Genomic DNA, 27,089 nt, shown 5'->3' on the forward strand with positions numbered 1-27,089 from the left:
TCAAAGAATAGTAAGGTTATATAATTATCACATTAATAGTTTTTTTTACCTCTGGATATTCATTTCTTAAATATAATTTTTCCTTCCTGATTTGATACTTCTCTTTTTTTCCCTCTAGATTTATGTTTGCATCTAGTCAAGATACATTTCATCATAGATAATTATTACTACACATATGCAAGAAAATAGGTAATTCTTACAGCATAAAACCTTATCCTATGCACAGAAAAGGGGTTCATGAGCTATGGCTGCACTATTCTCTTTTTATCGAGACAATGTTGTCTATAATTCTTGTCAAACTGACAAAAATCCAGATGATTTGTTCTGATGCAATTTAATAGTGAAAGATTCAAGAACATTAATAATACTATAATTTACTGAGCTTTTACCAGGTGCCAGGCATGTTCTAGGAGATTTCTTTGTAATAAAACAATAGTCTTAGGAGGTAGAAACTGTTGTCATCCCCATTCTAAAAATCATGAAACTGAGACCCAGAGAGGTTAGGTTGCCCAAGTTCACTTAGATGGGAAGTGGTGGAGTTGGGATTCCAACACAGGCAGTGCAGCTCCAGAGACCATATTATTCGCCACTGTGCTATGTTCTTTCTACAAGGTTGTTTTGGGTCTTAAATAGGTACACTGAATAAGAGACTCATAATCATTATCTTGTCTTTGCAATGATTAAATCCCATTTGCCACTGAATAGCATTTTTGAAGTAACAGTGATAAGCTCAGAAATTTTTATCTAATTATAAAAATATGAAAAGAGAAAAAATGCCAGCAGGGTGATGGGTATTAAGGAAGGCATGTGTTGTGATGAGCACTGGGTGCTTTATGCAGCTAATGAATTGTTGAACACTACATCAAAAACTAATGATGAACTGAACAAAATAAAAATTGTTTAAAATGTCATATAATTGAAGTGGTGGGGATGCATGAAATGTATCACAAATAGTTGGACTGGAAAGGATTCTGAGATTACCATGTTCAATCACTTTATTTTCCAGTGAGCAGACTGAGACAGGCTTGTAATTACATTTAGAAGATGACTCAAACACATGCCTTCTTACCCTGGGCTTAGACTTCTCCCCTCAATGTGCAGTTTTTTTGCAAACTGGGCATTGAGGTTCTTTTTTTTCTTAAGATTTTACTTATTTATTTATGAGAGGAAGAGCGCATGAGGGCTGGGGACAGGTAGGGGGAGAGGGAGAAGAAGACTCCCCACTGAGCACAGGGCCTTAGGTGGGTTTCAAGGTATGTCTCCAGGTGGGGCTCTATCCCAGAACCCTGAGATCATTATCTGAGCCAAAGTCAGATGCTTAACCGACTGAGCCACCCAGGCACCTCTGAAGTTCTAGTTTTGAGTGCTGTCAGTACCTAAGAAGCATTATAAATAAAACAATGCCGCATTGTCCCCTGCCTCTGTTTTCAGGATCTATTTTTCCTCCCTCACTACCTTGCTTACACTAAGAATTAAAAAAAAAATACCAGAAACTGATGTACCAATTTGTGAAAATTGCAGGTCAGTTCATCTTTGTTCAAATATATTTGCTGGAAATCTAGATAGTGTATGTGTGTTCAAAATTGTGGGGTAGGCAAAAATTAAAGGGAAAGAACTTCCAACTCCTTAAAAAGCTGATAGAGAATCAGACCAAGTCATTGTGAAAGGGAATGATGTACTAAATAATTTTGTAGTTGTTGGATACTCTTCAGTCTAGTTGTTATGTCAAAGTCTAGTCTGAACATCTAGTATTAGGATAGCATAGTATTAAGTGAATTGTCCCAGAGAAGATGCTACTTTTGGTGCTAGATAAATCACATTCTAAAGGTACTTACTGCAAATACTACTGCCTCAAAGGACTGGCTCTATGCTAATTTGTGTAGTTTATTGCCATTACCAAAAGTAAATTTCTGGAGAGCAGGAATCATGTCCTTGGTTGTGACTGCTGATTTCTGTGCCAAAAACTGACATAGTTTCAATAGTATGTATTATACATAAAATAATATAAATAAAATATAATATAAATAAATTCAATTAATATAAATATATAATGTAAATCTATTACTACATTTGGGCTTTTGATTATTCTTTTCTGTAGATGCTCCTTTAAGACTTAGAGAAAGAACTTACTTGCCAGCCAAAAATATCATCTGAAGAAAAATAGGGTTGTCAAGGGAAGGTGTAATGGGCTTTTTGGAGGAAGAACTCAATAGATACCATTAAATATTTATTGTGTGTGAACTGCTATAGAAAATGACATAATGATGAAGATGTTCTCTTAACAATGGACATATTTATGATTTATGATTTCAATACAGGTCCTGTTCTCCTGAGCTCTCGTTCCTGAAACAGTCCTTATAGAAAGAGCACATGGGAAATAATAATAATGTGACAGAATTTGTCCTTCTTGGCCTCACCCAGGATCCTGAGGGACAAAAAACATTATTTGTCATGATTTTCCTCATCTACATTGTGACAATGGTGGACAAACTACTCATTTTGGTGACTGTTTTTGGCAGCCCCTCTCTGGACTACCCCATGTGCTTCTTCCTCGCCTGTCACTTGTGGATGCTGTTTATTCCACTGTCATCTCACCCAAACTGATTATAGACTTACTCTGGGACAGAAAAACCATTTCCTTCCCAGCTTGCATGGGCCAGCTCTTCCTAGAACACCTCTTTGGGGGTTCGGAGATCTTCCTTCTGGTGGTCATGGCCTATGATCGCTATGTGGCCATCTGTAGGCCACTGCATTACTTGACTGTTATGAATCGACAGGTTTGCATCCTGCTGTTAGTGGCAGCCTGGATTGGAGGTCTTATGCATTCTATGGTTCAGCTTCTTTTTGTGTATAGCCTCCCATTTTGTGGCCCCAGTGTCATCAACCACTTCATCTGTGACATGTACCCATTATCAGAACTTGCATGCACTGACACTTATGTGATAGGCCTCACTGTGGTTGCCAATGGTGGAACAATCTGTATGGTCATCTTTATCTTTCTACTCATCTTCTATTGAGTCATTCTCAATTCTCTTAAAAGCCACAGTCTGGAAGGGAGGCACAAAGCCTTGTCTACTTGCAGTTCCCACACCACAGTGGTTGTGTTCTTTTTTGTTCCCTGCATTTTCATGTATGTTAGACCTATTTCCAACTTTCCCATTGATAAATATGTAACTCTGGTTTATACAGTGATCACTCCCATGTTAAATCCTTTAATATATGCTTTAAGATATTCAGAGATGAAAAATGCTAGTAAAAAATTCTGGTGTAAAATTTAACCAAAGAAAGAATAAGAATGTGTCACTTACAGTGAACCCACGTTAATTATAAAGCAAGAAATAGGTAATAAATTCTAACAATACATTTAAGCAATTCGATGGGTTCTCTAGAGATATATTTTTTAAAATTTTACACAAAGACATCAAAAAGTAGAATAAACTGTCTTCTGAGGTAAGAATCAATCTAATCAGTAAGTTCTGGAGGATGAATAAAAGGCACAGGTATAAAAAAGGCACAGGTATTTGTCCTATTATAATTAAAAATAAAATTAATTTCACTCTGTATTCATATTTTTCTTGACATACCGAAATGAGAATTCAGAAACAGGAGTTTTTAAATTTAAAATGTGAAAAACTCCCCATGTCCTCCATGCTATGGGGAGTTAGAGAAGAGAAGGGAGTTGGGGGAAATTGGAAGGGGAGGTGAACCATGAGAGACTATGGATTCTGAAAAAATATCTGAGGGTTTTGAAGGGGCGGGGGGTGGGAGGTTGTGGTACCAGGTGGTGGGTATTGGAGAGGGCACGGATTGCATGGAGCACTGGGTGTGGTGCAAAAATAATGAATACTGTTATGCTGAAAATAAATTAAAAAAATTAAATGTGAAAAACAAGCTGCCTTTGAAAATTTGCTATCACCCAAATTAATGAGAAAGCAATTTGGCTAATACTTAGAACAAATTACTAGGGCCAAAAGAATGGCTTCTAAATTATAATGTTCATTATTCCATCAGCATGTTCTATCAGCATGGCAACTTTCTGTAGCTGTGTTATACATCCTTTCTTTAAGATTATATCTGTTCCTCGGGTTAATGCTTATGCTTTGCACTTCAATACCATTTATATGGAAGATGATATTGTGTTTGTTTCAGACACTATCAGTGAGTAATTTTGTTAAGTGGGATGTTGGATGTTTTCACAGGTTGGGATGAAACTGTATGGAACGGCTAATGATGAAAACATTCTAATTCTTGACTTGATCACAGAAAACCATACTAATCCAAGTTATAAACATATTTTCATGTTTTTCCTCATTAGCTTTTTTGTACTCTATCTTCAAAGAGTAGATAGAACTGCTTATTTTGTCTGCATGATACTAAAGATCTGGGTAAAGAAATTATTTTGCATAATAGTTTGTTTCCCCAAAGTTGTATTGAACTGACATACTTTGTATTTACAGACTTAGTAATGATTTGCTTTAATATAAACAAGATTTTGTTTTTCACTGTTATGTAAAAATACCAATAACAGGTTTTTCCATCTGCAGTCTACCCTGGAACATTGCAACCTAGGAATAAAATGGAATTTCTTTCATTGTAATATGGAACATTATCTATGCTTTGTAAGAGTTTTCTAACTAAAAAAAAAAGACTTTAGAACTTTTCTTATTTTAAATTTTCATTAAATATTTTTTCATGCATGCAGAATAATATATTTAATTCACTTTTAAATTTTATAATCTCTGAGAAGAGTTAGAAAAAGAAGAAGAAACAAAACCCAAAACCAGGAGAAGGAAGGAAATAATAAAAATTATAGCAGAAATATGGTATGATTCAATCTTCTTAAATTTGGAATATTTATTATGCTTCTCTTTATGTGTTTTAACCAGGGACTTTTTCTGTAGGTACTTGAAGGGAATGTGTATTCTAATTTTTCTTGGGAGGAATTATATGTATAATTATAATTATATAACATATATTATATTAAGTATAATGTGTGTATATATATATCTATATATGCAGATATATAGATATATCTTTTAGAACCATGTATTCTCAAGTATGCTTCAAGCAAAATGTTCTTGTTGAAAAAAAAATAAAGGTAACTGGGTAATCACTTAAAATAAAGCTTGTCAGAGGGAAGGTGGTTGGGGGGAATGGCTGAAGTAGGTGAAAGAGTTTAAGAATACACTTGTCATCATGAGCACTGATTAATGAGGTATAGAATTGTTGAATCACTATATAATACATCTGGAACTAATATAACAGTGTGTGTTAACTTTACTGGAGTTAAAATAAAAAAGTTAATAAAAACAAAAACTATTATAAACATGCACACACACACACACACAGACAGAAAGAAAATAAAATAAAATAAAATAAAACAGATCAGTAAAAGCAGGAGCTCATTCTTTGAAAAGTTCAACAAAATTGATTAGCCATTAGCCAGACTCATAAAGAGAAAGAGAGACAGAGACAGAGAGGTGGGGGAGAAGGATTCATATAAACACAATCAGAAATGAAAGAGGATAATAACAACCAGCACCACAGAAATACAGAAGATTATATGAGAATATTATGAAAAATCAAGTCAATACGTTGGACAACTTAGAAAAAGTGGATAAATTCCTGGGAACAAATAACCTCTCAAAGTTGAATCAAAAAGAAATAGAAAATTTGAACAGACACACTATCAGCAATGAAATTGAATCTGTAATTAAAAAAAAAAATGCACAAAAAGGTCCAGAACCAGATGACTTCACAGGTAAATTCTACCAAACATTTACTTTTTTTTCTACCAAACATCTAAAGAAGAGTTAATGTCTATTCTTCTCAAACTATTTAAAAAAATAGAACATGAAGGAAAATTTCGCAGTTCATTCTCTGAGGCTAGTGTTACCCTCATACCAAAACCAGATGGAGATACCATAAGAAAGGGAACTATAGGCCAATATGACTAATGAACATAGATGGCAAAAATCCTTAACAAAATATTAGTAAACTGAATCCAACAATACATTTAAAAAATCATTCACAAGCATCAAGAGGTATTTACTCCTGGATTACAAAATTGGTTTGATATTTACATATCAATTAATGTAGATACATCACATCCCCAGGGGAAAAGATAAAAAACCACATAATCATTTCCATAGATGCATAAAAACCTTGTACAAAGTACAGTATCCATTCATGATAAAAATTCTCAACAAGGTAGGTTTAGAGGGAACATACCTCAACAAAATAGAGGCCTTATATGGAAAACATATAGTTACCATAATACTCAAACTGAGAGCGTTTCCCTTAAGATCAGGAACAAAATAAGGATGTCCACTCTCACCACTTTTATGTAAAATAAAATACTAGTCATGGCAATTGGTCAAAAAAAGAAATAAAAGTCATCTAATTTGGAAAGGAAGAAGTAAAACCTTCAGAATTTGTAGATGACATGATACTATATACAGAAAACCCTCAAGGCTCCACCAAAAAGCTACTAGAGCTGATAAACTAATCCAATAAGGTCATTGCAGAGCTGATAAACTAATCCGATAAAATCACTGCAGAAATATGTTGTATTTTTATTAAAAAAATTATCCACCATGACCAGGTGGGATTCAGCCCTGGGTTGAAAGGATGGATCAACATTCGCAAATCAATCAATGTGATAGAACAAATTAATAAGAGAAGAGAGAAGAAACACATGGTCCTCTCAATTGATGCAGAAAAAGCATTTGACAAAATCCAGCATCTGTTCCTGATTAAAATGCTTCAAAGTATAGGGATAGAGGGAACATTCCTGAACTTCATAAAATCTATCTATGAAAGACCCCCAGCAAATATCATCCTCAGTAGGAAAAAGCTCACAGCTTTCCCACTGAGATAAAGAACATAACAAGGATGCCCACTCTCACCACTTGTTCAACATAGTACTAGAAGTCCTAGCAACAGCAATCAGACAACAAAGAGAAATAAAAGGTATCCAAATTGGCAATGAAGAAATCAAACTCTCTCTCTTCGCAGATGACATGATTCTTTATACAGAAAACCCAAAAGACTCCACCCCAAACTACTAGAACTCATACAGCAATTCAGCAACGTGGCAGGATACAAAGTCAATGTACAGAAATCAGTGGCTTTCTTATACACTAATAATGAAAATACATAAAGGGACATTAGGGAATTGATTCCATTTCCTATAGCATCAAGAACCATAAGATACCTGGGAATAAACCTAACCAAAGAGGTAAAGGATCTGTAGTCGAGGAACAACAGAACACTCATGAAAGAAATTGAAGAAGACACAAAAAGATGGAAGACCATTCCATGCTCTTGGATTGGAAGAATAAACATTGTTAAAATGTCTATACTGCCTAGAGCAATCTATACTTTTAATGCCATTCCGATCTAAATTCCACCAGTATTCTTCAAAGAGCTGGAGCAAATAATCCTAAAATTTGTATGGAATCAGAAGAGACACCAAATCGCTAAGGAAATGTTGAAAAACAAAAATAAAACTGGGGGCATCACGCTACCTGATTTCAAGTTTTATTACAAAGCTGTGATCACCAAGACAGCATGGTATTGGCACAAAAACAGACACATAGACCAGTGGAACAGAGTAGAGAGCCAAGATATGGACCCTCAACTCTATGGGCAAATAATATTCAACAAAACAGGAAAAAATAGACAGTGGAAAAAGGACAGTCTCTTCAAAAAATGGTGCTGGGAAAACTGGACAGCTATATGTAGAAGAATGAAACTCGACCATTCTTTTACACCATATACAAAGATAAACACAAAATGGATAAAAGACCTCAATGTGAGACAAGAACCCATCAGAATCCTAGAGAAGAACATAGGCAGTAACCTCTTCGATATCAGCCACAGCAACTTCTTTCAAGATATGTCTCCAAAAAGAAACAAAGGAAAGAAAAGCGAAAATGAATTTTTGGGACTTCACCAAGATCAAAAGCTTCTGCACAGCAAAGGAAATAGTCAAGAAAACAAAGAGGCAACCCACGGAATGGGAGAAGATATTTGCAAATGACAGTACAGACAAAAGTTTGCTATCCAGGATCTATAAAGAACTTCTCAAACTCAACACACACAAAACTGATAATCACATCAAAAAAATGGGCAGAAGATATGAACAGACACTTCTCCAATGAAGACATACAAATGGCTATCAGACACATGAAAAAATGCTCATCATCACTAGCCATCAGGGAGATTCAAATTAAAACCACATTGAGATACCACCTAACACCAGTTAGAATGGCCAAAATTAGCAAGATAAGAAACAACATGTTTTGGAGAGGATGTGGAGAAAGGGGAGCCCTCTTACACTGATGAAGGGAATGCAAGTTGGTGCAGCCACTTTGGAGAACAGTGTGGAGATTCCTCAAGAAATTACAAATAGAGCTTCCCTCTGACCCTGCAAATGCACTCCTGGGCATTTACCCCAAAGATACAGATGTTGTGAAAAGAAGGGCTATCTGTACCCCATTGTTTATAGCAACAATGGCCATGGTTGCCAAACTGTGGAAAGAACCAAGGTGCCCTTCAATGGATGAATGGATAAGGAAGATGTGGTCCATGTACCCTATGGAGTATTATGCCTCCATCAGAAAGGATGAATACCCAACTTTTGTAGCAACATGGACGGGATTGGAAGAGATTATGCTGAGTGAAATAAGTCAAGCAGAGAGAGAATTAATTATCATATGGCTTCACTTACTTGTGGATCATAAGAAATAACATGGAGGACAGGGGGAGATGGAGTGAAGAAGGGAGTTGAGGGAAATTGGAAGGGGAGGTGAACCATGAGGGTCTATGGACACTGAAAAACAACCTGATGGTTTTAAAGGGATGGGGGGTGGGAGGTTGGGGGAACCAATTGGTGGGTATTGGAGAGGACATGGATTGCCTAGAGCACTGGGTGTGTTACAAAAACAATGAATACTGTTATGCTGAAAAGAAATTTTAAAAAAGGAAATATGTTGTATTTTATATACCAATAATTAAGCAGTAGACAGAGAAATTAGAAAACATTTCTATTTACAATTACACCAAAAATATTAAGGCACCTAGGAAAAAACTTAACGAAGAAGGTGAAAGACCTGTACTCTGAAAACTATAAAACTTTGATGAAGACATTCAAAATAACACAAATAAATGGAAAGACATTCTATGTTCATGGATTGGAAAAACAGATATTGTTAAAATATCTATACTACCCAAATCAATTTACAGAATTAATACAATGCCTATCAAAATATCAACATTTTTCACAGTGTTAGAATGAAGAATCCTAAAATTTGTGTGTAACTACAGAACACCTCATAGAGCCAAATCAATGTTGAAAAAGAAAAACGAAACTATCACAATCCTTGACTTCAAGATATACTACAATGTTGTGGCAATGAAAACAGTATGATATCGACCCCAAAATAGACACATACTTCAATAGAAAGCAATAGAGAGCCTGGAAATGAACCCACAATTATATGGTCAACTAATTCTTGACAAAGGAGGAAGGAATATGCAATGGAAGAAAGACAGAATCTTCAAAAAGGGAAAATAGACAGCTACATTCAAAAGAATGAAACTAGACCACTTTATTACACTGTATGCAAAAATAAACTCAAAATGTATTAAAGACCTAAATGAGTGCATGACACCATGAAAACCCTAGAAGAGAGCAAAGGCAATGATTTCTCTGACATTGTCTACAGCAACATTTTTCAAGATATGTCTCCTGAGGCAAGGGAAGGAAAAGCAAAAATAAACTACTGGGACTACATCAAAATAATAATAAAAAAAAATCTTCTGCACAGTGAAGGAAATAATCAACAAAACTAAATGGCAACCCCTACTGAATGGGAGAATATATTTGTAAGTGACATATCCAATAAAGACTTAGTGTTCAAAACATATAAAGAACTGATATAACACCCCCAAAACAAATAATCCAAATAACAATGGGCAAGAGATATGAACAAGCATTTATTCAAAGAAGAAATAGAGAAGTCTAACACACACAAAAAGATGCTCAACTTCACTCATCATCAGGGAAATGCAAATTAAAGCCACAATGACATATCACCTCACACCTGTCAGGACAGCTAAAACCAGCAGTACAAGAAACAACAAATGTTGGATGTAGAGAAAAAGGGACCTCTGTGCACATTTGTTGGGAATAAAAATTGGTGCAGCTGCTGTGGAAAACAGTATAGAGTTACTCAAAAAGTTCAAAGTAGGGCTCCTGGGTGGCTCAGTGGGTTCAAGCCTCTGCCTTTGACTCTGGTCATGATCCCAGGGGGTTGGGATCAAGCCCTGCATGCATCAGGGTCTCTGTTCAGCAGAAGCCTGCTTCCTCCTGTCTCTGCCTGCTTCTCTGCCTACTTCTGATCTCTGTCTGTCAAATAAATAAATAAAATCTTAAAAAAAAATTAAAAGTAGAACTACTCTTTTATCCAGAAATCACTCTACTGGGTATTTAACCCACCCCACCCCCATTACAAAAATGCTAATTCAAAGGGATACATGAACCCTTATGTTTATTGAAGCATTATTTGCAATAGATAAATTATGGAAGCAATAACTGGGTAAAAAAGTTGTGTGGACACACGCACATACACACACAGGAATATCATTCAGCCTTAGAAAATAATGAGCTCTTGCCATTTGCAGTGACATGGATGGAACTAGAGGGTATAATGCCAAGTGAAAAAAGTCTGTCAGAGAAAGACAAATACCATATGATTTCACTGATATGTGGAATTTAAGATGGAAACAAGAAGAAAGGAAAAAAAAAAAAGAGAGAGACAAACAAAACCTCTTCACTGTAGAGACCAAACTGGTGGTAACAAGAAGGGAAGGGGTAGGAGGATGAGTGAAGTCGGTGAAGGGGATTAAGATTACACTTTCTGTGATGAGCTGAGGAATGTATAGAATAGCCAAATCACTCTACTGTACACTTGAAACCAATAGAATACTTTGTCAATTTTACTGGAATTTAAAAAAAGATGTTAGCATTTTTATGTTGGAATTACACGGATGCTAATGACAACTGAATCCTCCTGTTCTGAATATAACATCATGCTGCACTCATTTAGGTCTTCAGTACTCTTAAAACTTAGAAAAATTTTATAAAATTTTAAAATATCTTTTAATGAGTATTTTTCTGTATATTTTTATTGCTCTTTCCCACATACTTAATGAAAATAGATTTTTAAACATATTTGTAATTTCTATTCAATAAGCCAAGTTATAACTCACTGTAAGCCAATGATTTATGTTCATTTTGTTAGCAGTGCTGTATTTGACCATTGGCATTTCTTTTATGAAGTGCCTCTTCATGTACTTTAATTGACATGCTCACAGTGTTTTAATGACCTAAAAGAGTTTTTTTTTTTATAATGCAAAACTTGAATGTTTTTTCTAGATAGTGTTTTTGCAGTGTGAAGTGATGTACTTTTTCTTTCAAAGTTGCCAATCACATTCATCAGAGTTGCTGCATTTTTACTTCCAGCTTATATAAAAATCCATAAGTATTTTTTGTTTGTTTATATTTAAAGCTTTGAGTATAAATAAGCATGTTTGTGTGTGAGAGTTTTTAGAGAAAAAGAGTGTGTGTGTGTGTATGTATGCTCATTTGTTAAGAATTTAAATCTACTTTTAAAAAATATATATTTTTATTTATTTATTTGGCAGACAGATCACAAATAGAGAGGCAGACAGAGAGAGAGGAAGAAGCAAGCTCCCCGCTGAGCAGAAAGCCCTCGTGGGTCTCTATCCCAGGACCCTGAGATGATGACCTGAGCTGAAGGCAGAGGCTTAACCCACTGAGCCACCCAGGTGCCTCTAAGTGTACTTTTCTAATGGATTTTTATTGCTTTAAATCCAATAATGTCAACACATTAAAAAAATCAACCTACTTCCCTAATTTGATATTGTATGTTTATTCTATATCCAAATACCTGTGTATCTATTTCCTTTGATTGGCTGATTTTTCCTAAGCCAATACCCCATTATTTTAGGTCATGAGAGTTGATTCTGATGTATGATAAAGAAGCCCCCCACCCAATACTCTTATTAAAAACAACATTCTCCATTTCAAATAATTATTACCCACATGAGTATTAGACAAGGTCAGAGGTCTTAGAAATGTATGAAGGTTTTGTCTGACAATATATTTAATGTCTAATTAATTTGGAAAAGAACAGATTTCTTGATCACATTGAATCATCTATCTGGGAACATGAAAATCTCTGTTTTTATTTACGTCTTCAGTAAATCTTCAATGTCTCACCTTTTTTAGTTGATTTCCATGTATTTTGTAATTTGGGTTACATTACTGAAAGGTACCTTTTGTACATTGTATTTTCTAAATATGGCTACTATTTAAGAAATCTATTAAAATATTTTTCAGTTAAATCTTAAATTCAGTCACTTTATTGACCTTTCTCATTTAAACTGAAAGACTGCAGTTAATTCTTCTGATTTTGCTAACTAGATGATGCTAATATTTTGATGATTTTTCTAATATTTTCTTTCTAATATTTTGTATTATATTTTCCCTTATTATATTATTGTAATACTTAACATAGGAAAACATGGGATAATAAATGAATAAAGGACACCTTGACTTATTCTTAGCTTCAGTGGGAATGCCTGTGGTATTTCCTGGTTAAAAATATCTTCATTAAAGAGAGGTGGTGATTCGCTGCCCCCTTCATTTCTCTCTCTCTCTCTCTCCCTCTCTCTCTCTGTTTTTAGGAACCAAATTTTGAAGAAGAGGACATTCAAAAAGAACAACATATGCTAGGGAAGTTGGAGACTTCAGCATGCCTGCCCAGGAGGAAGGAACAGGCTTAGAAAAGACGTAAAACAACCTTGAGTTTACACTTTTGGCTGATCCTTAACACAGAGATAGCCTACAACAATAAAGAAAAAATAAAACAAAACAAACAAGAAAACAATATAATAACAAAACAAAATAAAAAAATACCCTGTCAGCAAACCCAAAAGAAAACCCAAATCTGCAAATGTGGGGAAGAGAAGAGTCTAATTTACAGAGTTACCACATTATTAGATTCAAGTGTCTAGTTTTCAGCATAATACCTGGAAACATACAAAAAACCAGGAAAGTATGGCCCATTCAAAGGAAAAAAAATAAACCAGCAAAAATTGCCCCTAAAAACTCTGATGCCTGGACAAGCACTTGAACACACTAACATAATTTTCTGCTCAAAGAGGTAAAGGAAAAAGTGGCAAAGGCCAAGAAAAGGAAGATAAAGGAAAGGTCAAGGTCATGAATAAAATGGAAATATCAGAGGCGCCTGGGTGGCTCAGTGGGTTAAGCTGCTGCCTGCCTCTCTGCCTACTTGTGATCTCTCTCTGTCAAATAAATAAATAAAATCTTTCAAAAAAAAAAAAAAAAAAAGGAAATATCAATAAAGAGACCGAAAACTTCCATATCAAAAAACCTCAATAAGGAAATACTATGGGGGCACCTGGATGTCTCAGTTGGTTAGGCATCTGCCTTCCACTCACGTCATAATCCCAGAACCCTGGGATACAGCTCTGGATAAGGCTCCCTCCTCAGCGGGGAGCCTGCTTCTCCCTCTCCCTCTATTTCTCTCCCTGTTTTTGGTCTTTTGCTCTCTCTTTGTCAAAACAACAACAACAACGACAACAACAACAACAAATAAAACAAAGCTAAACAAAAAGCCACACACACACAAAAAAACCCAAAACCAACTAAAGAAAACAAAAACAAAACAAAACCTGAAGAGGGGGAACTCAGAGGGGGAGACAAACCATGAAAGACTATGGACTCTGCAAAACAGTCTGAGGCTTTCAGAGGGGAAGGGGGTGGGGGATGGGTGAACTTGTGGTGGGTATAAAGGAGGGCACATATTGTAGGGAGCACTGGATGTTATATGTAAACAATGAATCTTGGAATATTACATCAAAAACTAATAATGTATTGTATGGTGACCAATATAACATAATAAAGATGTAAAGAAACAGTATGTTTTCTAGAGCATTTGTAGAGAGATTCAGGTTTAAGGACCTGACATTATTTTATAAAAAAACAACTGAAGAGCAAGTGTCAAATATTTCTGTATTTTTAGTCTTTATTTTTTTTCTTATATTAATTTACAGTAGTGACTCGCAAATCACACATCCTAATCACCAGTTTTGTATTTCTTTGTAAGAAAAATTCTCTTATTTTGGGCAAAACTTCTGAGCTGGAATTTTGCTTGTGGGTGTTACTGCCTCTGAGTTAAATGGAAACTTTCAGTGTATTGATTACCAATAATCTTGTGCCATTCTTATTAAGTATGTCTTTTATACAAAAGACTCAAGCTTTTTACTTCACTCCAGTGGCCTCTTCTGCTTGAGAATTTCATATATGTGCTGAATAATTGAAAATAAAGAATTCCTGTTTATGCAACCTTATATCTTTGCATTAATAAGTGGTGTGCTCCTTGCTGTTAGATTGCTGGGGTTTTTTTGCTTTTTCTTTTTTTTTGTTTTTCCACTTAATTCTCCTGAAGTGACTGGCCAGGAGAAGCCTCTGAAAATATGGATTATGTGGAAAGTTTCAGTTCTCAAGAGCATGAATCCCCGGTGCATTTAATTTTGAACAAACAGCCTTGGGGACAAACTGTTTTAACAATTCAGCCAAGTAATGTGTTGTTCATTGTTTATTTAGTGCCCGATCATGTCTTTCCTTACCTGGGAGAAGGTTTCTCCTTGGAGATTGATGTTGCTGTCAAGAAGGGAAAAGAAACCATTACTTTAGTGGTCATAGACCCTATTAAAACAGTCATAGGAATGCTTCAGAAATATCCCAAGCAATCCAAAATATCCATTTCTTTGATTATCTAGATGTCTGCATTATGGACAAAAAAATACTATTAAAGGCTTATTCAATTAACGTGGTCAGTTACACATAACAATGAAGTTTTGAATTTGATTTTTGGTACATAATGTCAATGATGACTTTCAAATTCAATGATTCATCAGTCATCTCAACTGCATATTCTTGAAGTCAACTCTGGATAATTCCATAATCCAAGCTTAAATGTTTTTGAAAGTTGAAGATGGTCATGGTTTGTGCAGGCAGAGAGAGAGAAATCCTTACGTGACAAAGCATTTCTGGCTGCAGTGACATAGTTTGTTCTGATATTTTTTTTCTGCAGCACACCAGGGTTGATGTGGTGGCAATCCTGATTTACCTTCTTCTAAAGAAGCCGTTATTTCCTAGGACCAAAGATAGCATTGTAGAAGCGTGGATTTGGAACAAGCGACCAAAGAAAAAAGAGAAAACCCAGGTGACATGCTCAGAAAAACTCTTCACTGCCATGAGAACAGGGCAAAATAGACTTACTTGTAGTAAATTATGTGTCTTTCTTAAGCAACAGGTTTACCATTTGATTTAAAATATTTTCAGCCAGATGCTCCAAGAAAAAGATAGTAAGTATATGCATTTTCTCTGTTTTATAAAATATTATTGGAATAAGTACAGTGTTAGTAATTTTCTCCAACATTTTATATTAGAATTAGTTAAATATGTATTAAGAGAAAGAAGTCACATCAAAACAGTACAAGTTGACATATATATGGTCTTCAAAATAACTTTTTAAGATTGCTTTTAAAATTTAAAGACTCCAATGATTATTTATTTTGTGTCTTAATATATTGGATAATAGTAAGGATTATTAGAGTCCTTTATAAATTGTTACCATCTGTCTAGTATCTTTAAATGTTCTGGCCCATGTAGACATATCATTTCATTGGCATTTTTTTATTGAAGTAAAATACACACAATAAATTGTGTATTCCTCACCACCATCCATCTCCAGGACTTTTATCATCATCCCAAACTGAAACTATGTACCCATTAAACAATAACACCCCATTTACTCCTTCCCCTGGCTCTTGGTATTCATTGCTGTACTGTGAATATGACTATTTATTTATGACTATGTTGATCTTATTGCACCTAGCATAGTGTCTTCAAGCTTTATCCATGTTATAGCATGTATCAGACTTTCTTTCCTTTTCAAGGCTGAATAATATTCCACCATCTATATATACCACACTGCATGCATTCATTAGCTTTTGGACATTTGGATTGTTTCTACCTTTTGGCTATTGTGAATAATGCTGCTATGAACATTGGTGTACAAATGACAGTTTGAATCTCTGCTTTCTATTCTTGTGTGTATATGTAAGATTATAGTTTGATATTTAAGTTAGCAACCTTTATTACAAAGGGAAATTTAAAACTTACAATGTGGAAAGTTGGGGTCAGAGAAATTTAGTTACTTGTTAGACTCATTGACCTATAATATGTACACCTTATTAGAAAGTGAATTTTAGTGTCTGTGAAAATGGAATTCGTGAATTTTACTAAATATGAAATCTACAGAAAATGCCAGTATCAGTTTTTGCCTATGGGTTAATTATATGGATATTTCCTTATTTTTAGGGTCTTAAAATATTCTGAGTAAAATGGACACATTGTATTATGTACTCAGTTGACCTCTTATTTATAAAATGAAGACCCCCTTTGGCTGAATTTAGATTTAATGATTCAGTGCAAAGAGGTGAATGAGTTGTGGAGAAAGAGGACATTTGCATACAGTGATGTGAATTGTAAAGAAAGAACATCTTCTGTAATTGTATAATGACCCAGTCTATCCATCCATCCATACATCAGGCAATGTTCCTTTGTGTTATGAAATAAGATATTGGACTTTGGGGAAACTCTTGTAATGTGGCACTAAAGTTACATGGGGAAACAAATAAGGGTAAATAATATCTTGAATGAATTTAGTGACAATACCTCTCAGATAGTTTCTGGAGAGCTTTATTTGCATTATCATATTTAATCTTTAAAACCATCCTATGTGTTAGATGCCATTATGTTTCCTTATGCAGATGATGTGGGTAACTTACCCAAGGTCACACTGTTGGTAAGTATGGATTCTGCAGCTTAGATTCCAAGCCAGATAAAACAAACTCACAAAGACTATGTTTGGGCTAGGCAATCTACACTCTCTGATTGTTGTTATCTGTGCTTGTCCCCAGAATCTGTTCAACCCCATTCAGGTGTTAGAGGCGGCATTTTTCCTTCACTATAAAGTAACTCATTTGGAAAATGTGATAGGTTTTTAAGATGTATCTTTTTAAAATTTAAAGAATTTTTAAAATATTTTATTTGTTTATTTGAGAGAGAGTGCATAAGCCCACAAGCACCTGTGGATGAACACAAGAGGGCAAGCATGAGGGTAGGGATAGGGGTGGGTGAGGGGCATAGGGAGAGGGATTGAGGGAGAGGGAGAAGCAGGCTACTCACTGAGCAGAGAGTCCCTCCTGGGATGATCAGCTGAGCTGAAGGCAGATGCTTAACTGATCCACTCAGGCACCCCATACAATATATCTTCATTTTTTATCTGATGATCTGATTAGGTGTTTATTAGGACCTCAAAACTTTTGCTGCTTCATTTTTATGGTCACTGCTCAACCATAAAAAAAAAGCACTTGTTTATGGGGGGAACAGATTTTACTATACAGACTATTAAGTAGAAACATATTCAGATATGTACTGTGATCATTGTTTCAAAAAGTTCTGGACTAAAATTTACAGTTTCAGAGTCTACAATTTCCATTACCCTGCTGATCTGAAAGTCTTTCCCCGTGTTTTACACCTTGCATATCACATACCTGGGTTGTTTTTCTGTCTCATGTTGTTGAATTTGGTGTAGTATAGCTCTTAATTTATCTTATTTTAATTCTTATTGTGGGATAGTTATAGATTAAAGTTTTTGGAGCATTCCTTAGTGATTTATTTGTTCTCATAGAATGCATTAAGCAATTTGAAATATCTCACGAATGTTGGAAGCAGATATATTTATTTTTAATAAAATACTATAAAAGTATAGAATTTTGTGTCATTCTGAATCAAATCCCTAGTTTTTAATAGTCTAGCATAATAATTATGTTCATAAGCACATTTTTAATAGTCAACTTTTTATTGGCTAAAATGCATTTTATATTATATCATATTATATGGCACACATATAGATTCTGGTGATACCATTGTTAAAAAGATGTGTTTACTCTTCTGGCAGATCTAACAGAGGACTGGGGAAAACACAGCTATAAACAATTGGGTGCTACAGGGCAAGGTGTTGGACCCTCATACTGGAAATTATCTCATGAATGCTCAGATGACCCCTATGCATTGTGAGTATTTGTCATTATAAAGGCAGAAATAGCTTCATAACTGTTAGTGGAGATATTTAATTATGTATGTATGTGAATAACCTGCTGGAAGTCCCAAAGATGGAAGTCCTTTAAGCAGCTGGTCTCTTCTGATATATCTTAAGGTTCAGAATTTGGTTTTCTGGAAATGTAAAAAGTCTGAGCAGTGAGTCCTGGTACTGATGCTAGGTCACCCTCTGGTCTAACTCCGGATTGAAAGCTCAGGAAATCTGAAATTCTTCTACTTCCAATTCAGTTTCCTCAAACCAAACTCAATCAATTCAGAGCCTATTTCATTCAGTTTATGGTCTTTGCTAGTTCTTATCTGCCTTTTCTGTTTTCTTTTATTATCTCTTTGCTACATTTTTATTCTCCCTCTGGCTTGTCTAGAAGTAAAAAGAATAGAATAAGCTTTCCTTCACAAATGATGGTTTACAAATGTAGATATTATAATGGAGCACATCTAAAATAATTTTGCCAAAACAAATTTGCACATATTGCATGTACAATTGGTCCTGGGTTGTATCTGGTAGGCCTCATGGATAATTTATTTTTCTCAAGTGAGAAGGAATGTCTTGTATTCCACATAGACTCAGAAAATCAAGAGCTAACAATATGAACGGAATATCTGGTGTAATCTATTTATCACTTTAATAATCAAATAACCTTTAACACATGCTAATTCACCCTGATTAGTATAAACATGGTCCAGCAGTTAAGTGCTAACATGTCATTTAAGATAAGGTTTTCCATGACTAGAGTTCAGAAACTCATATCTCTGGGAAGGCTATAACCTTTCCAATAAGAACATGAGTTGGGACATGATTTTCCCAGGATGACTGAACAAAATTAATGTTTTGAGATATTGAGTGTGGGATTCATGCTACTATACCATGATTCTGCCTAAAATCTTTATGTTGGCATTCTGAATTGAGTTACAGTTAGCAATAACCAATTCTAAACCATTTTGGAAAGTAGGGAAAATGTCTAGGTAGTACCCATTTACTTAAATTTGTACTATCCATTTTTCTCCTCTGTTGTAATAAATGCCTCTTCCATTTGTGTGTGTATGTGTGTGTGTCTGTATTTTCAAACAAAGTGTTCTTTCACAAGAGGGAAGAATTTATTTTTATTTTTATTTTTTTAAGATTCTATTTATTTTTTAGAAAGAAAGAGAGAGAGAGAGAAGGGGGAGAGCACAAGTAGCAGGAGTCAGAGAGGGAAAAGATTCACTGCTAAGCTAGGAGCTGGCTGTGGGGCTCAATCCTAGGACTCTGGGATCATGACCTGGGCTGATGGCAGATCCTTAACTAGCTGAACCACCCAAGTGTCCAAGGGAAGAATTTAATGTATTGATCTCTTCTCAGATGGTTTCTTACATGTTTAAAGTTTAGCTGGGTTAAATAAAGTTTAATAAATATTTAAGGGGCACTCATAGTATGTCTGGGTCTTTCACCGTAGGAGGTGACATACTTTTTGATATTTGGAGTTCATAGTGAAGTCACTCAGAAAGGCAGTTATCTAAATGTCAGGTAATCACTTTATGCTCCATGCACTAGATATTATTATGTAAACAAGGCTATTAAGGATGATCTTGTTTTCATAGTCAATGTCAGAAACCCAGAAAGCATTGAAGAAAAAAAGAAATGACATACAAAATAAAAAATGAAGTATTCGTAGGCAGGATTCTGGAGAAAGCCGCTTCTTTGTTTTTCGGTAGGTCATGTCACAGATAAGCCCACTGCCATGTACCTCCCAGGTAGAGAACTCATCTCCCTGTAGTTGATGCAGGATATTTGTGGAAATGAAAGCAGAAACTGTGGGTGGTGATTCTAAACTTTCATTCTCTGGAAAGTCACCCTGTGTGAGGCCCTGTGGGGCAAATGTGGTTGAGTGTGGCAACGGTTTTTGACACAAAGCACGCGATCCTCTCAAATTCATTATGGCCGTTTCATTTACAGCCTCTGATGCCTGAGTTCGATGCCTTCCAAAGAATATATGGGAAATAGAAACAATGTGACAGAGTTTGTCCTTCTAGGGCTCACACAGGATCCTGAGGGGCAGAAAGTGCTCTTTGTCCCATTCTTACTCATCTACGTTGTGACAATAGTGGGCAACCTGCTTATCATAGTAACCATTATGGCCAGCCGGTCACTGCATTCTCCCATGTACTTTTTTCTTGCTTATTTATCATTTATAGATGCCATCTATTCTACTGTCATTGCTCCCAAGATGATTGTAGATTTGCTCTATGAGAAGAAAACTATTTCCTTCCACGCTTGTATGACTCAAGTCTTTCTAGATCACTTATTGGCTGGTGCTGAAGTCATTCTTCTGGTGGTGATGGCCTATGACCGATATGTAGCCATCTGTAAACCACTTCATTATCTAATTATCATGAATCAGAGGACATGTGTTCTTATGCTGCTGGTGGCCTGGACTGGAGGCTTTCTGCACTCTATGGTTCAGTTTCTTTTTATTTATCAGCTCCCTTTCTGTGGCCCCAATGTCATTGACAACTTCATATGTGATATGTATCCCTTACTGAAACTTGCTTGTACCAATACCTACCTCATTGGAGTTTCTATGATAGCTAATGGAGGAGCCATTTGCACTGGCATCTTCTTCATTCTCCTAGTTTCCTATGGGGTCATATTACACTCCCTTAAGACTCATGGTTTGGATGGGAAACACAAAGCCTTCCACACCTGTGCATCCCATATAACTGTGGTCATTTTATTCTTTATTCCCTGTATCTTCCTGTATGCAAGGCCTAATTCTACCTTTCCCATTGATAAATTCATGACTGTGATTTTGACCTTCATAACTCCCATGCTGAACCCCTTAATCTATACCCTGAGAAATGCAGAAATAAAAAATGCCATGCGGAAACTTTGGAGTAAAAATGTGACCTCAGTTGACAGAGGGCTGTACTGCTCATGCAGAACAGGATATTCATTCTTTCACAGAATCGAGGACTGCTTCCATTATCAGTGATGACATCTTTAAAATGATCTCCTTTGGGTTAGTTAGACTCTTTATTCTGAAATAGCTATATAAATTAATCTTTATTTAAATGGAGTATGTTACAACCCTTAGAGAGCAAGAGAATTGTATAAGTTTAATCTCTGATCTATATAATCATATTGTGCTAAGCTTCTTCAGTGAGCAACAAATTTTGGTTTTACTTCAAGTTTTTGTTGGTACATAAAAATATGACCTAATAGAAATCATTCTTAGTCCAAGAGAGTGAGATTTTAAAATTAAAAATTCACATTGTTAAAAAAAAACTTTAATATAACAGTAGAAATAAATTTAACAGGGGTCAAATTAAATAATTAGAAATTTCACAGCACATGTTCATACCTGAGGATAGATCTATGAGAAGTGAACTTTATAACTTTATACTGGGATGGTAGCATATGGCTGAGTTTCTATATCCTAATGAAGTTTTGGGCAGAGAAATTAAATTGTTCAATGAATTCTGTACATCTAGATCAAATGACTCTTCTGGTAGATGAATGCACATTTAGTCTCTCAGATAGTAGACTGTCAGAGTCTACCTACATTTAATTAAATTCTCTGGGTACACTTTTTAAAAATTTTAATAAATGTTAAGAATTTTGGGAATATGTTTTGTTTTATATATGAATGCCTTTCTCCTCTGTAAACTTTATGTCCTAGACTTACATAAAAAGTCAAAAGTGACTTCTCTCTTTATAATTTCTCTATAGAAATTTTGGAGGTTGATTATTGTATTACAAAGGTCATTTTTGAAGGCCCTGACATTACACATTACCTTGCTGAGAGGTCAACTCACAACACAGATTGGGTATGAAATTGGTATTTTTTGCCCTCATCTTTCTTTCAATTTGTAATTGGATCCAGTGGGTGTATTTAGCAATATTAATGCTTCCATTTTTTAAAAAATGTATTGAGTAAATGCCAGCCATGAAGTTTTATTTATTCTTCAATGAAGGAAATAAAAACTAACCTAGATGTTTTAATCATAAGGAAATCCAGTACAGTGGATTAAGTACTTCAAAATGACCAGAATTGGGGGACCTACTACCTGGATACTGTTGTGAATATAGTTGGGATCAAGGATTTACCACCAAAGTTATTATGCAGAAATGAGGAAGCTGGACTCAGATTGAAAGTTGTGTTCATATACTTCTCAAAGTCCTTCCCTGTCCTGTTTATTTTAAAAATAAAATTAAAAAAAGTTTTCAAGTTTTGCTTCTTACATTTACATCTTTAACCCATATAGAACATCAATGTTCAGGTATGGTGTGAGGTAGAAAAATACATTGCTTTTAATCATAAGAATAAATTTCCCAGCACACTTATTTAAAACCATTGAATTTCCCACTACCCTGATACACCTCTACTTTTATATATAAAATATCTGTATATCTGGTCTTCTATTTCTTAGCTTTCTATGTAGTTCAATTAGTTGATCCATGAATAATAATATGGTATCCAAAGTGCTTCAATGTTTCAGATACCATTGTGATATAAAAAAATCCCCCAATGTTTAGTAGCTGAAAATGCCAGCAATCACTTCATCATTTCAGATGGTTTCAGTGGGTCAGGAATTTGGGAGCATTTCTGAGGGGGTAATTCTTGTTCAGGGTCTGTTGTGAGGTTACAGACAGAAAGTGGGTGAGCCTGGGGTCATCTGAAAAGTTTAGTTACTCATGTGACTTGTACCTAGACTTTCAAGTCTTGAACAGTGGGAAACAGAACAAGTGGTACTCCTTGAGATCATAAGGGTGGGGTCCTATAGAACTGATGTCCTTGTAAGGAAAGGAAGGGACGAGAGAATTCTCTTTCTGAAATGTGTGCACAGAGGAGAGGCCATGTGAGGACAGTGTGAGAAGATGGACAGTCTACAAGCTGGGAAAAGAGGCTTCATCAGAAACCAGCCCTGTTGCTACCTTGATCTTGGACTTCCAGCCTCCAAGACTGTGGGAAAAATCAATGTCTGTTTAATCCTCCCTCTCTGTAGTATTTTGTTATGACAGCCCAAGCAGACTTTGATGATGATGATGATCAATTATCTAGATTTGGTGAATAAAGGCCTGAGTTGAATCACCATAATTCAGTTCATAAAGGTCATGGCTCCTCATCAAATCACCATATGTGAATAATACCTAAAGCTTGAATTTTTTGAATGAAGGAATCAATAGGTATCCTCGAATAGTCTGTGATAGCACCACAAATAGGGATGTATATCTTCCTCTTTACCATTTTCTACGGTATCTGAGATCATTTTGCCAGGGTAACTGTGCTCTGGAAAGAGAAATAGTCAAACATTTCTGGCAATGACTGGAAATATGTTGCAAACTAGTGCTCATTCCTGTGGTCCAGTAGTCTGAAACCAGACCAAAGGTGACAGAAGGAGCAAAAGTTATCATAATGGGGCAGTTCCACATACATTGTTAGACTTCCATGTGTTCTATAGGAATACATTTCTGTTTTGGGTCCCTGGTTGCCAGAGTATAGTTTCATGGAATGAAAGAAGGACTCAATAGAAGTATTTAAAACTAATCTTTCATTCCAAAATATTAAGCAAAAAGTAGTACCATATTTTTGGCTACCAAAGAGATTTGATAAATGCAGAGAGTGAGTCTTACCACTTTCCCACTTAATTTACTTGCTTGCTTTGGGAACAAAATGGAGAGACAGGCTCAATCTGTATGGAAAATGGAAGCTTAAAATAAAATATGATATCATTAATATTTACATTTTGTGATTTGCCTTTGTATGAGAAAATCCTGTAGAGTCAAAAGGATGTATTTGGTTATGATCTCTCAACATCCTCATTTCCTTAGACAGGTCTCCCTTGGAAAACAAGGAGGCTCACTGAAGTAATTATATAGACCAATTAGGCAAGCAAAACAATGTTTTTTGTTTGAATTACTCTGCTAAAAGTGATAATATCAGCTATTCCATGCAGGAAAAAGATAAATAAGTTAGGATTTAAGAAACCTAAATTTGTATTCTTAATTTGTCTCAGATTCTTCATATGAAAAATTTTTTAAAAAGTGAATTAGGTATTCTTCAATAACTCATTCAATTTCCACTGCCTAAGATTACTGATTGATTCATCAAGTTCTGGCTTCCATGTACTTGAATTTTCAGAAAACTCTCATAATATGATATGAAATCCAAGATTAGTATTCTTCTTCTTCTTCCTTTTTTTTTCTTTTTGCCGAAGGCAGAGGATTTAACCCACTGAGCCGCCCAGGCGCCCCTAGTATTCTTCTTATAGTCAAACATGATACAACACTTTTCAGGGATTTTTTATTTTGGAGATTTCTTAAATTAGGTAGATAACATTGTGGAACTGAAACAATAGAAATTGGCTTTGGGTTCTATCCCTTACTAGTTATACTATCCCGGAAAAGTGGAAATAAATCATTCTAAGCCTCGGTTTTTCTATCTATGAGTTGGAAATAATGTATTCATCTTCTAGGGTTATACTGAATTAACTATGAAAGGACTGCAAATAGTAAGTGCTTGATATAGGATACTACCTTTTGATGGTGAATTTAGGGCAAATTAGAAGTGGACAGGGACAGTAATATGTTATTAACTGACTTGACAAAGTAAATAATTAATAGTAATTCTAAATTCTCCAGAGGGAAAAAAGTAAATTCTCCAGAGAGAAAATATGGGAAGTTCTGAGAGGAAGAAGTTGATGCATTTCAAATTCCCAAGTGTTTCTTGAGTTTATTTGTTAATATCTCCACAACTTAGAATGAGAATCAGTCTTCTTAAAGCCTTTGTTGAAAAATGGATGTTAACTAAGGATCCTGCTATGTGCCTCGGTGAGTGTTCCTGTAGGAAGTAATATGGGGCCAAAGTCAAGATCAAGACTTGAGGCCAGACGGACTTGAATTATACCTTTAGGTCTGTTTCTCACTAACTATATGTCCTGGGATACAAGGCTTTCCTTCTTCATGTTTCAGTTTTCCTATCTGTATAATAGAAGGAAAAACCTTTCAACCACATATAACTCTCTCTAAACAATATTAAAGGAGATAATTTACATTTTGCATGATGTCTAGCATATATAAACAATCAATACTAATTTTTGATTATTACTTATAATAATAATGGCTAATCTCACACAGAACTTTATAATTACCAAATAATTCCTATCTCTTAAGAGGAGAGTAAACTTACTTTCCTTAGTCCTTAATCATCTCAGAACTTTAATATTTCTGACACCAAAAGAAATAAGAAGAGAGATAAGAAAGAGCTATTGGGACATTTGAAATGGTAATAAAATTTCTTTAAAAGGTATATTCTCTAAAATTAAAATAATATGTAGTCATGATAGAAAAATATAAATTATAGATAAGTTCAAAAAGTAAAAATGTTATAGTTTCAGCATTACAATAAACCTATAAAATAATACTGGTTTTGCTCTATTTACTTTCTGCATTTTTTCACGCATAATTTTAAACACTTGTACCTATACTTTTCCAAGAAATTCTAACATTTAACAATAAGGTAACAGCATATTTCTTTGAGTTGGAAGATTTGGATTTGTATTTCTTCTATTCCTGAAGGCAAAAGGAGTGCTTTATTTACATGCACTGAAATGATTTTTAGCTTTTATTCCTTGATAGTGTAGTAGACCTTTCCTTCCTCCTATGCCCTTTGGTTCTTAATGAGGGAGAGCACTGCTGGGAGAGGTACTCTTGGTTGTTCCATATGTGTTATTCTATGAGAGAGGCTGGTGAAAACATCATGGTTATTGGTTGAAGATGTGGCTTCTGATAATTGAAAGCAATAGAAGCAAAGGATTTCTTTCTCTCTAAGAGTAAGATGCTCTTTGATAAAATATACGAAATGACTGGAACCTCATTGCTTCCAAATTTTTAATCTTTATACAGATTGCTTCCTGAAATGATAGGAAACTGAAGCAGTTCTTTCAAGATTAGGTGTTTCGAATTCTATTTCCTACTTTAGGCATTCACTTAATCTTCAGTACAAAATGTTGAAATGTCTAACTCAGTGTTCTAGTCTCAAAGACCTGATCCATGCTTCATCTTCCAGTAATTCACATGTGGTTATTTGGCCTCTGACACATTTAACATTTTCTCTCTTTTTCATTAGAATTTTGGTTGTACCTATGGTAGAGGAGGAACTCTTTCAAATTAGGCTCCTGTCTTTGCATTCCCCCAGGAAACTGCCTTCCTGCCACTTACACATATTAAAGGTGTAATAAATGGTTACTGAATTAACATGTGAATCAGTGAAACTCTGGGCACTAGGCAATGAATGAAAGGATGAATTAATGAGTAATGGGTTTAGAGAAATAAGGGAATGGTTTTCATAAAGGCAAGTGGATTTTATCTTGTTGTGACATTACCACAACTATACTTTATTTAATATTTATTTATTCTCTATTAATTCACCATAATGTTTAGATGATATAATTGCAAGGGTAAGCCAGAGACCCAAACAACCCTGTTTGCAAGAGATAAAGCATTGGATTTTTTTAAGGACTGGATTCTCTCTGGCTTACACAACTTACACAGAAAAAAAAAAAAAAATCCTTCCTTAACTTATCTCATCTATACTCATAACACATGTTAATAGATCTCCATTTTTCACCCTAGAGGCTGAAAAAGGGGGCTGGTTAGAGTCTCCCAGAATAGCCTTCCTAGTTTCCACATTATCACCTGCAGTGTTGATAGACACAGATAAATTGTCTTCCCATTCCCCAGTCTTCTTGGTAGCTATTCTTCTGCTAGATTACTCTCACTAGTCCTTTTTCAGAAGGGACT

General features: G+C 35.1%; 2 protein-coding genes and 1 pseudogene across 3 annotated transcripts in view; all 3 read left to right on the forward strand.

Moving 5' to 3' along the window:
* LOC309840354 (olfactory receptor 4C6-like) overlaps nt 1–27,089 on the forward strand; it is a gene marked incomplete at both ends in the record, with an annotated part of 147,524 nt that overhangs the window by 89,516 nt on the left and 30,919 nt on the right. The window lies entirely within an intron of this gene.
* LOC309841279 (olfactory receptor 4A16-like) lies at nt 2,371–3,313 on the forward strand (annotated as a pseudogene). Its single transcript has one exon. The product of its transcript is annotated as an olfactory receptor 4A16-like (transcript).
* On the forward strand, nt 20,281–21,279 carry LOC309841280 (olfactory receptor 4A15-like; the record flags this gene model as incomplete). Its single annotated transcript, XM_082684177.1, has 1 exon — nt 20,281–21,279. The coding sequence occupies one exon, from the start codon at nt 20,281–20,283 to the stop codon at nt 21,277–21,279; it is 999 nt and encodes a 332-aa protein (XP_082540303.1).

This window comes from Mustela nivalis (genome assembly GCF_964662115.1).
Source record: "Mustela nivalis genome assembly, chromosome: 9".
In the NCBI taxonomy this organism is placed as follows: Eukaryota; Metazoa; Chordata; class Mammalia; order Carnivora; family Mustelidae; genus Mustela; species Mustela nivalis.